This window comes from Leopardus geoffroyi, chromosome B1, assembly GCF_018350155.1.
Source record: "Leopardus geoffroyi isolate Oge1 chromosome B1, O.geoffroyi_Oge1_pat1.0, whole genome shotgun sequence".
NCBI lineage: Eukaryota > Metazoa > Chordata > Mammalia > Carnivora > Felidae > Leopardus > Leopardus geoffroyi.
Genome location: NC_059327.1, coordinates 27,938,964 through 27,955,492, shown reverse-complemented (window position 1 = coordinate 27,955,492; position 16,529 = coordinate 27,938,964). Strand labels below are relative to the sequence as shown.

The following is a 16,529-nucleotide window of genomic DNA, read 5'->3' as shown; positions in this document are numbered from 1 at the left end:
CTTTCCTGTTCTCAACATATCTGGAAAATGGATCATTTTCAATGATTAGCACATAATCTGGGGTTGTCCACCTCATGGCTGGACCATTAGCAGAACTCTAGTGCTGTGCAGACATAGCTTGTAGCCAGACTAAACACCATCAAGCAAGATGATGAACAAACCAAAACACCAATTACACTTACACCTCTGATGGCCTTATTTATGCCACCAATGACAGTAAACACACGCACACCCACACGTGCCTCTGGGACCTTCCTAACAGGTTCATCCTGGAGCAGCCTGAGTGCTAACTCTCTTTAAAACGTGTATCCATGACGCCCAGCTGTTAGAACTGGAGTTCCTTAGGGGCACAGGCCTTGTTTACGTTTTTATATTTAGTACATAGCAGACACATAATATATGTTTATTTACAGAATAAAGAGCTTGCTTACTTTTCTCGTCTAGTCACTGATTTCCCTTTAGAAATAGGTCAAAGTGAGTAAATGAAAACTCCCTGGGGGGCCCCTACGAAACAGGCCCTGACTGTTGAGGATCTGGAAGTGCGGCATCCCAGTGCTCCACACATTGGACGTGACGGCCATCTGAGTCTGCTTACTGGTCGTCCTATCTGACACCAGACGTCACTCCTGCTCTAGTTTTCTATTCGGGTGCCATCTCTCCACAGAGGAAGGAAGTCTCCTCTGATGAATGGAGGAAGGCCACGTGGCCTAGTGGTGCCTCTGGTGGCACCTATCCCACATTTGGCCTTTTTGAAAGATTCATTTTATACTAAAACGTTTATTATTTCATCAGAACCATGGTTTTCAATTCTAATTTACATTTCCCTAAAATTACATGGCCTGGATTATTAGCTGTCTTGGAAAGGACTTGATCCAAGAGACTAGAAGGAACCTGAGTGATGGATCCACCCTGAACTGGTCTAACTTCAGGCAGGATGGGAGATTGGAGTCCTGACCCCCAAGCGTGGTGGTAATGAGTACAATCATCCATCCTCTTTGCTAATACCTCTAGACTCTGCTCCCTCTAGACCCTGCTCCCTCTAGACCCGTGGCCCAAGTTTAGCTCAGAACAAACGATGCATCCACAGGAGACGTCCCACCTGCACACAGATCCGACACACAGCTGAAGGGGAAACTGCTAGCTCGCCCTTCTTCGGCAGCCACTGCTGCCTCTAGGTCTCTGGTAAGATAGGTCTGTGGGGAAGGATGATCTGGAACTTGGTGGGTGGGTATAAACAAAGTGCAGATCTTATTGGCTGGAACCATGCAACTGCTTAATGATCGTTCTTCCCTTGGCCTATATAAATGCTTAAAAAAATCCTTCCTCAGGCCAAATGCCACCACTATACTTTGCCAACTGAAACTGCCAAATTCAAGGGTATTCTCCTCTCTTACTCAACTTTCCTACACCATTCGATACTGCTCACCGAGCAGCTCCCCACTGCCAAACTTCCGGGCTCCAGCCTTCCTCTGCAACTCTGGTCACTTCATTCTCGATGAGCTGCTCATCCTCTGCTGACCTTCTACATCTTGGTGAGCCTCGAGGTTCCGTCCTGCCCACCTCTCTTCCAGTTTCCACAACTTCTTCAACCAGCCACTTACACTGAATGCCAGACCTATGTCAACCCATCAACTCTTTTGTGAGCTTCAGAATCTCCAGTTACCTAACCCACGCCGCCTCCAGGTGGACACCTGCCAGCCTCTGAAAGCTGAGAGAGGAGCACAGTCGTGGGACACAGAGGTGCACACAAGCAGTGCCTTCTGGAGCCACATGACAGCGCTGTACCAGCATCATCCTGGGAATGGAGCGAAGGTCCCTCATGATGAAATGACTGAGGCTTTTCTAAGTGAAGAAGCAAGTGCTGGGGACACGCCATTTAAAAAATTAATTATGGGTATACAGATGTGGAACATGGAATCGGGAAGTCCTGGATGTAATGGACCCTAGAATACACCTCAAGCTTAAAAATGGTTTTTTCAGGAAGAAAAAGTCTTCCCTAAACACTAAGTTTTTAGATTTCAAAAAACAGTAACACTTTTAAATTCTTTTTTAAATTTTTAAATGGACTGCTGACTTTTTTCTAAGAAACTACATTTAAAATAGAATTGCCATTCACTAACATTACCATTTCATATAAAACAGATAACGGACCATAATTTCAGAATAAGGGACAAATACAAGTAGTTTTAGAAAAGGAATCTAGGGGTGGCTGGGTGGCTCAGTTAAGCATCTGACTCTTGATTTTGGCTCAGGTCATAATCTGACAGTTTCTTTCTTTCTTTTTTTTTTTTTTTAAGTTTATTTTGAGACACAGAATGTGAGTGGGGGAGGGGCAAAGAGAGAGGAAGCCAGAATCCCAAGCAGGCTCCATACTGTCAGAGCAGAGCCTGATGCAGGGCTCAAACCCATAAAACTGTGAGATCATGACCTGAGCTGAAACCAAGAGTTGGATACTTAATCGACTGAGGCAGCCAGGCACCCTTCGTCATCTATTTCTTAGAGTTCAAGCCCCAGGTCGTGCTCTGTGCTGACCCTGCATTAGGTAGAGGTATGCACATAATTTTACAAGAACTCTTAAGCATTTCTAAATGGCTAAAGGTCTAGTTCATGAAAAGTTTCATGAAAGTTTTTCTTCTGTTTTGTGAAGATATGATATAAACTAAGAGAACTGTAGACCATAGAACTGTAACATTACATAGACTTTCCTCAATTTAAGGCAGACTCCCCAAATGTACACACCATATTAGAGTTTGGAATAATGGTGCTTTGTATTTAACCGAAATTCAGTCAAGATACTGAATTAAAGAAGGCATCTGGAATTTTATACAAATGATATGTTTACGGGAAAAGAATTTATTTGGGGGCACCTGGCTGCCTCAGTCAGTGGAGCATGCAATGCAACTCTTGACCTAGGGGTTGTGAGCTTGAGCCCTACGTTGTGCATACGGTTTACTTAAAATCTTAAAAAAAAAAAAAAAAAAAAAAAAAGAAACCCCTCATTTGGTGGTTCTCGGAAAAGGCCTAAAATAAAATGGCACGAAGATGCCATTTTAGCATAGTGCTTCCTTCAGGATAAGAAACTTTAAGGAAAGCCTACTGGAAACAGCACACTGTTGGCCTTCAGTCAAAAGATTAGGTATTACAGAAAGATTAGAACTTACTCAAAGTTCTACTGTGCATGCATGCAGGGAAAGGTAATTCTGATAAATCGCTAAGACTCCCACGACACAGTACTACGTGCACGGGGGGATGAGGCGCGCCTGTAACAGGACGAAGGTGGCTGTTCAATGCCAGCAGCAGGTGAACCGCTGTTTCCTAGCCAGATGTGCGGACACCTGACGGGAACACTAGCACTGGCTGCTGATTTATGAACTGGAAGGCCAGGACTCGGTGTCTTAAGCTAGAGTACCATCTGTCCCTCTCCCTCGATCCCAGGAGAAATCTCCCAGAGAGACGCGGCACCACAGAGGAGCTCTGCTGCGAGTTTACAGATGGCGGGCAGATGGCGGGCAGACGGCGGGCGAGCGCAGGTAGCGAGGTGGCTGTGGGCACAGGGCAGCGTCTGCTTTGGACGGGGTGCATTTAGGCGCCTGACGGGCTGTTACTCAAGCCAAGTACTTACATAGTATTCAGCAGAACTGACGGGACTTCCAGCCCTGAGAAGTAGCCTCGGAGGGAGGGAGCCAGCGCATCTGGAAAGACATGTGGGGAGAAGGCAGTGAACCGGGGCTCCCAGTGGACATTCTCGTTCCTCACAGGGCATCCTGTCGGACGGCCACCCCTTCACTGTTCAAAGATGGTGCCCTTTTACATTTACCAGTGGGCAGGACCCCCCACCCAGGGGCTGAAAAGTATCAGAACAGGGCCCTGAGAAACCTTCCACATCCCCTGATGAACACAGGGGCCGAGCTCTCAGCAAGGATCCAGCTCTGGAGCACGCTGGGTCCAGCAGCTCCCATGCTCCCACTGCTGGGCTAAAGTCTGGCCAGTGAGTCCGTTTCTGCACTCACTCAGCAAGGCCTGGGCTAGGAGGCAGGCTGCCTAATGGTTTTCTAGGCAGGGTGTGGAAACGTCTACCTGCTTTGACAAGGAAGGGGTGGTTCGCGACCCATCCATGCCAGTTGTCTGGCCAAGACATTTTTGAGATTCTGCTCCTGGTTCTTTTAGAAAAGGGGTTCTCTGGCCTCTCGGTACTGTGGGGTACCTGGTACCCCACGCCCTCTGCTCACTCTGCTGAGAAGGACCTGTAGCCCTTTCTCTTCCATTAGGTTTCTAAAGTGGAAGGCCAGCAACGAAACAAACGGATCAAGTGATGCTCTGTCCACTTAGCAGAATGTTCCCGGTCTTATGCTGAGGAAAACGTGAAGAAACAAACAGAAGGGCAAGTGCACTTTGGCTTTAACAGATATCCATCTGTTGGCAACGTCCGTTTTGCACCTGAGCCTTTGGACAGAGGCAAAAAAAAGCCCATTCACCACGGCTCCTCTGTCCTGGAGGAGAGAGGACAAATCACACCAAAGAGATACTCAGGAGAGCTGGGTGGCTCCCTCCCAGTGTGACAGGAGGCGAAAGATGGATCTATGACCTGGGTCTGGCCCATGTTTCTAGAGTAGAATGCAATGCTGGAAGGAACTTCGCCCTGACAAACCTACTTCAATGGTTTAATAAAACAGACTTTGCTGGAGAACCCTCTTTTCACATGGCATCTTATATCTCCAAAGCATAAACAATAAAGCAGCATTCTGGGGGAGGTGGAGAAATCAACTGGTATCTGGGTATTCTGAAGGACATCCCCATGTGCACAGAACCCAGTGGGGTCAGGATCCAGGCTCAGGCTCCACTAGCTCTCATAACTTGATTCTAAAGGCTGGGCTGTGGGGCGCCTGGGTGGCGCAGTCGGTTAGGCGTCCGACTTCAGCCAGGTCACGATCTCGCGGTCCGTGAGTTCGAGCCCCGCATCAGGCTCTGGGCTGATGGCTCAGAGCCTGGAGCCTGTTTCCGATTCTGTGTCTCCCTCTCTCTCTGCCCCTCCCCCGTTCATGCTCTGTCTCTCTCTGTCCCAAAAATGAATAAACGTTGAAAAAAAAAAAAAAATAAAAAATAAAAAATAAAAAAAAAATAAAGGCTGGGCTGTGCAGGAGTGGGCCCCAGACAAAGCTGACACAGGATCCCTGGCCTTCTGTCCTGGCACACATGAGCAAGTCCTTAGCGTTTCCTTCTACCCCAGGACTTCTTCACAGCGTGGCTCTCTCCTCTCTGGTTCTGAGTCAGGGCGAGGGGCCATACCAGGAGACCCCATCCCAACCTGGGGCAGCAGCATCTGGCCTCACTTGTTCAGGAAATGGGAACCTAAAAGGTCCACAGATGCATTTTGAGCTTCTGCCCATCCCAGGAATCATTCTGGGGATCTCCTGAGGGACTGTATCAGACATTCCCAGAAATCAGGTTACCAGCTCCAGAGGGCCCCCCCACCCCTGGCCCTCACTGTGAGGGGGCAAAGCTGTGTTCCCTGGGAGGCACCAGCAGGCACTAAAGCTCATTAAGGTAGGGCCAGGGTCGTCCAACACTCAGTAACAATTAAGAGAAGGGACCAGAAACTCTTTGCACGCACGTACGCTAAAAAAGAGGTCACTTTAGGAATTTAGGAGCACATGGAGGATAAAGGAGAGAGAAATAAAGAAGGGAAGGACGGAAGGACGGGAAGGAAGGGGGAGGGAGGAGGATAGGGGTGCAGGGGAAAAGGCAGAAGGGAGGAAAGGAAGACAGAAAGACGAAGACAAATTTCATACCTACCCATGGCTTATGGCTTTGTGCATCTGAATCCACTTGCTTACTAAGCAAAGGGCAGAGTTGGAGCTGCCTTCCTGAGACAGGTGGTAAAGGACAGGACTGGGACACAGCCCGGGGCAGGTGGGGGGCTGGGAACCTAAACACACAGCGGGAGGGGATGGGTCTGTGCACGCTGGAGCCGGAGGGAGCACAGTGGTGGCGACTGGTGCTGCCTGGGTGTGGGGCTGGGGCGCTGAGCCCCATGAGGCCAAGACATGTTGGTGTTTCAGAGACACAGGAAGAGGGAGGTCTGACCAGGGGGTGGGGGCGCAGTGGATGGCATGACTGTTGGTGACAGTGACTGCAAGAAGGAAGCCCTTCATCTCCCACACACCCACCCAGCTTCAGCTAACCAGTCACGCATGCTGGGCCTTCTCCACCCACACAAGCCTCGCACGTGAGCACCGTAGTCAGCCTGGCCTAGAACCCCCAAGTACTCCAGGGTGGTAAGCAGGCGAACTCTGGGCTGTGGGGTCCAGGATAGACGGTACTCAGCTCAGCTCAGCCCATTGGCTGATTCTCAGGGAGGATGTGGTGGTGATGGAGTCAACAGAGGCCCTGAAATTCATGACTCTCGTGCACCATGGCTTGGACACCACTGCCCTTGCCAACAAGGTGGGCCCTTCTCACTGCACTATTTACTCCACAGACATCCAAGCCTGCCCCTCTTTCAGGTCTGAGGTGCAGTGGCACCCATTTGCCCGCAGAGGGCAGTGTCCCCCCCCCCCCCAACTCCACCCCCACCCAGGCAAGGATGAGTTTCTCCCCAACATTCCTGGGCAGCAGGGCAGGTAGGGGAGCTCAGGAGCAAACTGAGCAAGGCAGCTGGTCCGGGTGAATAAGCTGTTTTGTGCTAACCACTGCTGTCCTCCAGGGGGTGGGGAGGACACCCACTCCAGCTCCTTGTTCTGCTGTGGCTTTTGGCCCCAGATCACTAGTAGCCACTCCTGCCCATCGCCTAGTGGCTGCTTTCGTACATCATAAACGCTGGGGAAACTCGTGGTTCCCTGGACTCCCTCTCCATGGGCAATTCAGCAGGAAGGAGTCTATGCAGTTGACCTTCCACATAAGACCACGATCCTGTCGTGTGCGCACATGCGCGTGCACACACGCACACACAGCCCACTCACAATCCTGCCTACAATCCCAGCAGCTTCTCAAGTCCCTGTAAGAACCTTTAATGATATATATGATCCAAACTAACACTGACTCTGTGCCAGAAACTGCTAAACACGCCATCAGATTATGACCTGTAAGTCAAGAAGCAACAAGACCCTGGGACGCTTCTCCATGAGAATTTAGCGATGATCACGAGTTCATTACCCAGTAAAGTTAAGGGATTACCACTAGAATTTACTATGGGGGGGGGGCACTGTTTGGGGTTCTACCATTACTCTTCTTTAGGCAGGCTTTTCTGAAACACGGTGCCCCTGTAGGATAACACTGAAGTCTCTGACACCTCAGCATGGCACCAGCTCCTGTGACTACTGAGAGGTTGGACAGGGGAGGAGAGCACCAGAAACAGAAATAACTCAGAGCAAAAATAAAATGGAATGCTAGAAAAAGTAGTGAGTATCCATAAAAATAATTTCTATCCTCTTCCATTTACAGATGAGGAAACTAAGGCCCAGACAATGAAAACAGATACAGAATTCCCATTTCCAATCATGTTGCCAAGGACAGGAGGACCTGGACTGGTCTCTACAGACCAGTCTTTCTGCAGTGATTTGCAAACAGCACAGTGTAATTATTTGCACTGTACTACCTCCTTCTGGTGACTGACTGCCATCCTCACACTTGCCTTTAGAAACAGTTGTGAGCAGTGCTTACCAAGGTGCCTGGCTCAATTAAGGGTAGTGACCATTAGTAAATACTCCTTGGTTTAGCTGTTTCCTTCTCCATGAAAGAAAGGGGTAAGTCTACGACCAGTGTTTCTGACTGTGGTCCCTGGCCCACCAGCATCACCTGGGAACTTGTCAGAAATGCAGAAACCCTAGGAGAGAAACCAAAGCACCTGCACGCAGGAGATGATGACACACACACCCAAGTTGAGACTCTCACTGTTCCCGAGTGAGGTTTCGAAAGTGTGGCTGGAAGCAAGCCGCCTAGAGATGCTCTGTGGTCAAGTGAGTTTGAGAGAAATGCAGTCTCTGCCCCTTCGGCAGATTCGAGATACACATTAAGCACATTACAGAGTCTGAGAAGTTCCACAATGAAGAAACTTATTAAACTTGATTTAACCCTGGGTTTCCCAAATTTATCTGACCACAGAATCTTTTTATGACGTAGCACCCGCGAGTGCTGAGAAGGCCCCTTCCAGTGGTGACTTTTGGTGGATCAAGGAGCTGAGGCATGCCAATATGGCATCCAAGTTTCTAGCTCTTAACACAGCTAATTACAGCGGGAAGACCACCAGCCCAGCTGGTGTTCTGGATGTCTAACCTAATCTGTAAGACACAGTGAAGACTTTCTCACCTTTCCTGATGGAGATGCTGTATGTGAATACAGGTTTCCCTAGCACCGTATATTCAGAGCCAGGCTCTCCTTCTGAAGGCATGGAAATTCACGTTTCTACACTGTCTGCAAGATGGACCCTGTCTACCCTGCTGGGGTTTTCCACACACTGAACCAACTGCAGCCAGACACTCACACATTCTTTAGTTCTAACCAACCCTGGCCCGCTCGCTCTAAGCCTAAGGATCCACTCTGAGCAGCATCACCAAATAAAGCAGGTCAGATCCTATAGCACACTGTGCTGAAGGCTTCCAGGCTAAGGAGAGGCAGCCAAGCCAGAAGCACGCGTGGTCCAGGAAACTACAAATCCATCAAAGAGACTGGATTGATCTGCTATACAAAAAAATGATCATTTTTATGGAATTATAGGGTTCTTTAAAACTGCACTCCTGCCCCCTGCCATACCTAATAAAGTGTTCACCAAAATCAGAAAAACACTTTTCAGGAATTTCTGCTTCATGAAATGAGGCCCACTGAGGATCACTCTGAAGGAACATCCTTCCCCCATTCCACCCCCCCCCACCCCCCCCACACACCAAACTGCCAGCCCATCCTCTTTCTCAGCAGACATAGAGGGCAAAAAACGCACTCACCATTCTTTACTATTTGTCTGGCATCTAATATTCCTTGCCTAGGGCCACCGAACAAGTTGCCATTATCTAGGCAAAATGTCAAGATCTACGGTGAATCGGTCCAGAGGTGAAGTCTGCCGTCTGACCTACCCTGACCTCCGGAAAGGAAGTGAGCAAATAAGCTCTGGCTGGAGAAGGTCACAATGCTCCAGCCCAGCCCAGAGCCCTGCAAGATCTCCCCATCTGAATGGGGGGACATTGCTGGGGCTTGGACCCAGGCAGCGAAAAGGTCTAGACCTCCTGCTAAGACCAGTCAAGGCTGGGCTTAATTAAACGTAAGGCTTCAGAGATAATTTTCCCTCCTGAGCTTTTAGACTCTTTCCCCGTCTGTCCTAAGCACAAGCCAGGTTCTTGCTTCCAAAGAGGCATGTGAAATGTGCTCAGACATCCCAGAAGTTCACTCAAGACGCCACTCGGGTCGAGGGCACCCAAGCATGTAACATCCTGTGTCAGATTAAGTCCACAGCGGCTGCTTGTCATCCATATTTAATTCTGTCAGTCTGTTAATTTTTAACTATGTTTGCTATCGAGGGCCATTAGAGGTCCCAGGAGCCGAGCCCGGTGAAGCGAGAAGTACTTCATGGCAGAGTGGATGAGGCTTGAAGTTGGGGTGTCCCACTTTCCCATCCTGTCATGGAGTTCTGGCCTTCCCCCACTGGCAGCACAAATCCTGAATAAAACATGATCCCATTTGGAGTAGATTTTCTTTTTTCCCCCCTGTCAGAATTGGTTTTCTTCAAGGAAAAGTTCACTTTCTTTTTACGAAGGCTACATTTTACATTTCCAAAGTTTCTTCGTAGCCCTGGTTTTGTTTCCAAAGCAGTTAGAATTCCCGTACTTCTGGATGGTACATGGGTGCCCATTCCCAGGAAAGGAGGCCAAAAATCAGCGCCTGCCTCCCTCAGGGCCACAGCCACAGGCTGCCATTCTTGCTCTGGTAGCGAATAAAGCCCGGGCCCTTAGGGTTCTCTTGCTAGGGTGCTCTTCTTGAGTCCCGATATCCTAACTGCTTCTAATGCTACAAAGGGAGGGCTCAGGAGCCTCTGGGCCATGGCAGATCAAGTTCTGACAAAAAGGAAATAGAAGAGCTATCTTAATAATTACAACCCCATGCCAAGCATTTTACTCTTTCCCTTAAAATGACCCCATGAAGTAGGTACTTACTCATTCTTCCCACTTAAAGATGAGGAAGCTGAGGTTCAGTGAGGTTAAAATGAGCTTGCTTAAAATCCCAAAGTTAGCAGAGTGGGTGGAAATTATCATTAAAATCAGCCTGTCTGTCGGAGCCTCTCCACCATGGTACTGCGGTGGTCAGACCACATTATTTGTGAAGGGGCTCTTGCTGCTGATGAGGTTGGGGAAGAAGACGCAGGATCTAGAAAGTTGAGCCTTAACAAAGGACAAAATGAAACATGCTTTGTAAGAAACCCGTAAAACAGTGCACCAAATGAAGGTAACCCTGCTGCTCCCTAGACAAGAAGAGGCCCACTTTGAGCCACGCTCTCAACCATGGCCATGGTGAATTCGAGGACTCTTGTTGGGATCCACAATCATGGCCAGGGCCATAGAGCACTACGGGACTGATTCAGGTTTCTGAACAGCTGCTTGCAGTGTGGTGAGGTTTGGGTCTCAGTAGCAACAGCTCTGGCTAAAGGAACACCTACCCCATTAACTCTGGCGAACTTACTTTGGCCTGCTTCTGAAGAGGCTGGTGAGGACAGGCCAGATGTTTATGTCTCTCACTGCCTTAGTGAGGTGAGGGCTCCCGAGTTCTCCAGATACCAGACAGCAGAGGGGATGAGATGGACAGAAAAGGTAAGGAAGGAGAGGGAACCTGCTTGGCCAGGGTGGGATCCCCTGGGGGTTCAGCAACAGGCCATGGTTCAGCCAAGGCACGAGAGGTAACTAACTCTGCCACCTGGAAATGAGGCTGGGTAGAATCCTACCGGATGGACTGTGGGAAGAATGAGCCAGAGAATCCGGGGAGGAATGGGCAGGATGACCTGTGGGTCTTTCTCTTCTCCAGTTTCTCTGATAGGAAAGCAAGATAAGACAACAGCTGGAAAGTTCAGGGACAACGGGTCTGAGTAAAGCAACATACAGGAACCATTTGGTCTCTCTGGGAGTTCAGCTGTTTCCCACTCTTGATCTATTTCCTGTCAGGGAGAGGTTTTCTCCCAGCAGGCGTGTCCGGACCCAGCTTTGGGGGGAGACTTCCTATGGGGACAAGTCCTCCCGGTGCTGACACAAGCTCCAGGACTCCACTGCTGGATGGAGGGCAGGTGTGGTCACTCTGGTGGCTGTCCCTCGAGGTCTCGTTTATTCTTTCCGACCTCTGGCCTTCCGTTTGGCTGAAGCCATGAGGACTCTGCAGCATCAAGTGTGGTCAAGACGCGCTAGATGCCCTTCGTGCTTGAACTATCACAGCTTCACGAGTAGCCAGTCCTGGGATTCATTCTCCTTGTTGAAATTTCCTTGAAACACTAACCTTTATGAAGCCCTTCCCATGTGCCAGGCACTCTTGTTCTACATGAGGGATTACTAGCCCTACTTTACTGAAGCCCAGAGAGGTTAAGGAACTTGTTCAAAGTCACGCAGCTCGTAAATGGCAGAGCCAGTGTCTGACCATGAAGCTCCATAGCCTTCACTTCCAACCCTTCCAAGGCCAGGCCCAGAAACAGTCCAGAAGCAGTGCTGGCCAAAGAAAGGGGGCTCTGTGTTCCTAAGTGGGAGACGCGTTCCCGGAGCTCACAGCGGGCCAGCCTGCCTGCCCTAGCCCGGCCTCCGGGGGGAGTTAAGCCAGGTGCTCCTAGACCAGAAAGCTAACCAAATCAAGAAGCAGACAAGGCTAGCACACTCAGGAGACAGAGCACCCAGGGGCAGTTTCTCCTCACAGTGTGGCCTTCGTGGAGCTGTAGGTTGAAAGGGAAATGTCAGAGGATTAATAGTTTCATCGATGTCTACAAACAATTTAAAGCCTTGGGCTGATCAGCCCCCAAAAGCAATCTCTGCAGTCCTTCAAAGCTGTGGTCTCCCAGACACTCATAAGCCCTGGACTGCAGGGAGACAGTAGCCGTTGGAGAAAGCCAGGCCTCGAGGGACCAGGGTCTCAGGTGAGAAGTGCTGATGCCATCCGGGAGGCACAGAAGCAAACGCCCCGAATCTCCCGACTCTTCCCTTACCTTTGGGAGGTTGGCCAGCCGGGTACGGTGCTGCAGCCCCTCCCGTGGGTTTTGTTCACCAGTCCCACCACAGGACCAACCACCGTTCCGGCACTGGCTACTGCCTTCTGAGCAGGAGGGCAGAGGCTGAAAAGTAAAGTGCCCTTCCTGTGGGAGTCCCGCCACGTGCCTGGGCAGGGCACGCCGCCGCCATGCTCTGGGGCCGTGTGCTCACCGGAGTGCACACTCACACCTGCCCGGCTTCCTAGCTCCCTCAAGCCGCTCCCTCTCTCACGGGCCACGCATTTTAAATCATACCCCATGCCACAGCAGATGCCCTGGTGTCATCTCCACAGGGCACAGTGACAGAGGAGGTGCCTAACAAAATTTGTCTTCATTAAAAAGTTTCAAGATTCAATTCTCAGAAGCTGCCTGTTGCTGCGGAGTCAATGCCTGGATACGGCGGTGGGTGAGCAGCTCTGGAGTTAGTGCCCGGACACCATCCTTGGCTCCCGTCTCCGCCCGTGATCTTTCTTCCGTTTGCCTGGGTCACTTTCCCACGGTCCATTTTTACATTGATTTTGGGTCTAACCTTTAAAGTATTTCCAATGTGTCACAAGGCACCTCCCTAGGGGCGTGTCTTACCCTGGGAGGTCTGTGTTGGGATGTTAAAACCTTTTGTTTACGTGCAGGTGATGGGTTCCAGTCGTAAGCCCTGTAAGATCTGCCGTTAGGGTGAATGAGGCCTCTGAAGGAGAAACAGGTAACTGGGACCTGCTCTCTCAGCCCTACTTACCTGTAGAAGTTTCTGGACCAACAACGTGGCTCTGGTCAAGGGTAAATGGTATTGTTTCTAGAATGTAATGAGAACAGTGCACTTTATTGGCTTCCTCTCTGCCCTGTCAGCAACAAGACCCAATGATTGCTAACAAGCAAAACCGAACCCAGACTGATAAAGCGGAGATGTGTGAGTATGATGTGACAGGAACCACTATGTTCTTTTGAGAGTCTAACTTTCCTAAAAGCCATGGATGAAACCTCCCCTCCTGTTCACAGTGACTTACATAATATATTTAATACATTTCAAATACCAAGGACAGGGTGATCATGTCTAAAAATGTTAATGATCTTAGAAATCACTTGTTGGCTGCATCATCTCTACAACTAATAAGGCAGTACTGCAGCTTACAGTCCCATTGCCTTATGCAATAATGCTTCAGAATTGTGATTTGGTGTCAAATAAGCATCTTCAATTTAGACCCGGAGGCACCAGACCACAGATGGAAGCTGGAGTAGAACTAGAAGACGCAACTCGTTTTCAATGACACTTTCTGTCCCCTGGGTCCTCCTTCCTCTGGATCAGGGCGGACAAACTGGAAAGCACATCTATTTGCTTCAAACAGGCTTCCGATAGCCAACACACCATCCCCGTTGAAGCAAGATCTCCAGGCAGAGGCGACCCACAGATGCTAGAAAGAGAATCTTCCAATGCGCAGCTCTTGATGGTTCGGGAACCCAAGAAGAGACTGGCTGCGGCAGCAAGCCCTCGACTCTGGGCCAAGTCTCCCTGGGTGCTCTGAGGCCCTCTCCCACGAAGTGTGTGATCAGTGCCACGGCGGCCCAATTCTCCCACCATCTCAGAGATAACATCTTAGCTCCAAACTCGCATCATCATGAAAACAAAACGCTGCAGTCTACGTGAGATAATTTTTGCTCGGATTAAAATTTTTATTGAAATCTCTCAAATGTTACCAAGAAATAATTTTTGCAAAACGGGGAAAAGTAGCTAACAAGCAAATTCAACATGGGAGCTCCCTCTGCTGGTCTGCAGTAGGTTGGTATGTTACAAACACATTCCCAGAGACAAATCTAATTTGCTGGAGAAGTGGACAAAAGACAGGTGTGTTGGGCTTTGCCTCAGGAGAGAAACACTAGAAGAAAAAAAAAATCCAAGTCTCAAAACAGAGCACAACATTGCTAAGAAAAACAAAATAATATAAAAGCTTCTCCAAAGACATACAAGTAAGATCTCCAAACAAAACCAGAATCATCCACTAAGGGCATTGCTCCATTTGGTCTTCCCCACTGCTCTACCTCCAGTTAATAAAAATTCTCTCAGACCCTTTGGGTGAAGGTAAGTTCTGATTCCCTTGTCTTTGCCTCCAAGTCTCTTCTTACAGGCTTCTCATCTACTGAGAGAAGAAAGATCCAAGGAGTCACTGGAGTGAGGCCTTTCCAAAATTGCATCAAAGAGTTAAGCTTTTGGTGAGCCAGCACTGAGGCGTGGAAAGAGCAAGGCCTGGGAGTCGGGTGACCTGGCTCCAGTCATGGCAGAGCCATTCGCAACTCTGGAGAACTCTCTCCATCTTCTCCAGCCTGTTTCCTCAACTGTAAAATGGGCCAGACCTGCTCACCGGTAAAGCCCCTACCAGTTCATTCCATGATTCTCATATTGGACAAAGAAATTTAAATAACCACATCTGTTCACAAGCCTTTAGGATACAGAACCCAAGCGTCACTGGGAATGACTCCAACCAAGTTGTGGGGTTGAGCGCAAGGATCTCACTGATATCAGATGAGAGTTCCACCAACTCTAGGACCGATGTGGCAGAGCCAAGTGGATTCCAGGTTGGGAAAATCTTGAGATCGAGGAAGAACTCACAGGGGAGGGTGCCACCATGGGCAACACATCCCGTTTAGTCAAATGGTCGAGTCACTGAATCTTAGCACTGTCTCTCCCTAACCTTCGTCACAACGGCATGGGCTTTCTAATCTCTTAAGACTCTTTAGTTCCTTCTCCCACAACCCCAGATATACTTTGGATTTCATCCGTTACATAGAGGGCAAGTTACCCAGATGTTAGGGCCCCAAAACTACCATTCCCAGTCCTTTCTGGCCAATGTCAATTCTTGCCTTTCCCAGATAACGGTGAAAGGCTTTGTTGCTGATTAACCAAAGCCATCAATATTCAGATGACTCCACAAACTTGGCACCATTTCATAGTATTAACATTTGCCTCAACTGTCCATCTGTATTTAAGCACTCTAGCAAGAGGAATGAAGACTTATCCATGGATGATGGGGGCGGGCCCACCAACAGAGGGGCCTCTTTGAGTTGCTCCCAGTCATCGACAAAGTTATCCCTGAGGCCACTACGAACATTTCGAGGACTCAGCAGAAGATATGTCCACTGGCTTAAGTTTTATCCGTTCTCGCTCCTCTGCTACCTGCCAGGAGACCAAGCACTGACACAGACAAAGGTGGAAGCAATGGCAGGAAGGGAAGAGAAGGGAAGGGGAAGCAGAGAGCACAGCTGATCTGGATGGAACCTGGGTCATCAGTCTTAGGACTGCTACTACCAGAAGTGACGCTCTGCGCCCGGTGCTCTCACCACCACCATCTACTTTTCCCCTCACTACTGGTACTGCTTTCTACCTCCCCTTCCCACACCGAGGGTCACCACACCGGGTGGTGCCTGGGTCCTCTCTCCGCAGTCTGCTTGTACGGGCCTGGGAAGCTGGGTCGTCAGCATGTGCACGAAGCACTGGTAACCCTGCTGGAAGAGAATGGGAGCATAGGCAGCCACCAACACTCCTGACCCCGTGGCCTGTGAGGATGTCAGCTGGGGGACCGCCCGTGCGTGTTTTATACAACACGGTGAATTCTGTACAACATGAAAGAGCTGTAAGTCAGAAGGAAGAGTATTCTGGGAAGCTGTGTATTTCATCCAGCCTTGTAAATAAACACAAAACAAAAAAATCCCTCCTGTCTGTCTAGGCCAAAGCTTTTCAGAAACCAGGCTTTCCTGCTTTTAGAAAGAGTTCCGCGTGCGCTAAGACAAATGAAATCTATATTCTCTCTTGCTGTTGGTCGTCACTCTGAACCCGAACATTCATTACTATTACTTGCACTAGAAGCAAAACTAAGAGCAAGATTTTTTTTCCAGGGGAAGAGGAAGGTTGGTATGTAGATAGTAATCTTTGTGAAGAAACAAGGGAGTTTATAAAACTCAGGCTACTCTTCACTGAGAAGGAGTGGGTCAGATCAGAAACCTTTACTTTGACTTGTAATTACATTCTCAAAACTACACTGGTACCTCCTTTTATACAGGGTTTCCTAAAAGTGGAAAGAGGAACCCTTAATCTTTCCCGTAACACATGTAAGACAGCACGCGGTCTTCCTGGAAGCTCCCAACTTTCCCCTTTGGTCACTAGACCTGAGGGAACATGACAGCAGAGATCTCTCAATACACAGGTTCACACACAGACACGTAAGTCCTGCGACAAGTGGACACCTCCCTCTGCAGCCCTTCCGCACAACCAGGCACACACGACTACGGTCTGGTGACGCCCTCTAGCTGGCTGGGCCCAGTCTCTCGTGTGTGATAGGAGGGT

At 49.3% G+C, this 16,529-nt stretch overlaps 1 protein-coding gene across 16 annotated transcripts in view; it reads right to left on the bottom strand.

The window, feature by feature from the left end:
- The window catches only part of RBPMS (RNA binding protein, mRNA processing factor), a 177,700-nt gene that overhangs the window by 10,206 nt on the left and 150,965 nt on the right, over positions 1-16,529 (bottom strand). For 7 of the 16 annotated variants that reach the window (XR_006706875.1, XR_006706877.1, XR_006706876.1 and 4 more), the window contains one exon: positions 3,623-3,692. Coding sequence is in view for 8 of the 16 variants with exons in the window: in XM_045455843.1 (XP_045311799.1) it covers positions 3,623-3,692 (70 nt within the window). In the remaining 8 variants the exon portion in view is untranslated. Of the gene's footprint in view, positions 1-3,622; positions 3,693-5,793; positions 5,927-13,840; positions 14,068-16,529 lie in introns of those variants that run through there. The other 9 variants (XM_045455859.1, XM_045455871.1, XM_045455850.1 and 6 more) reach the window with 3 other exon arrangements.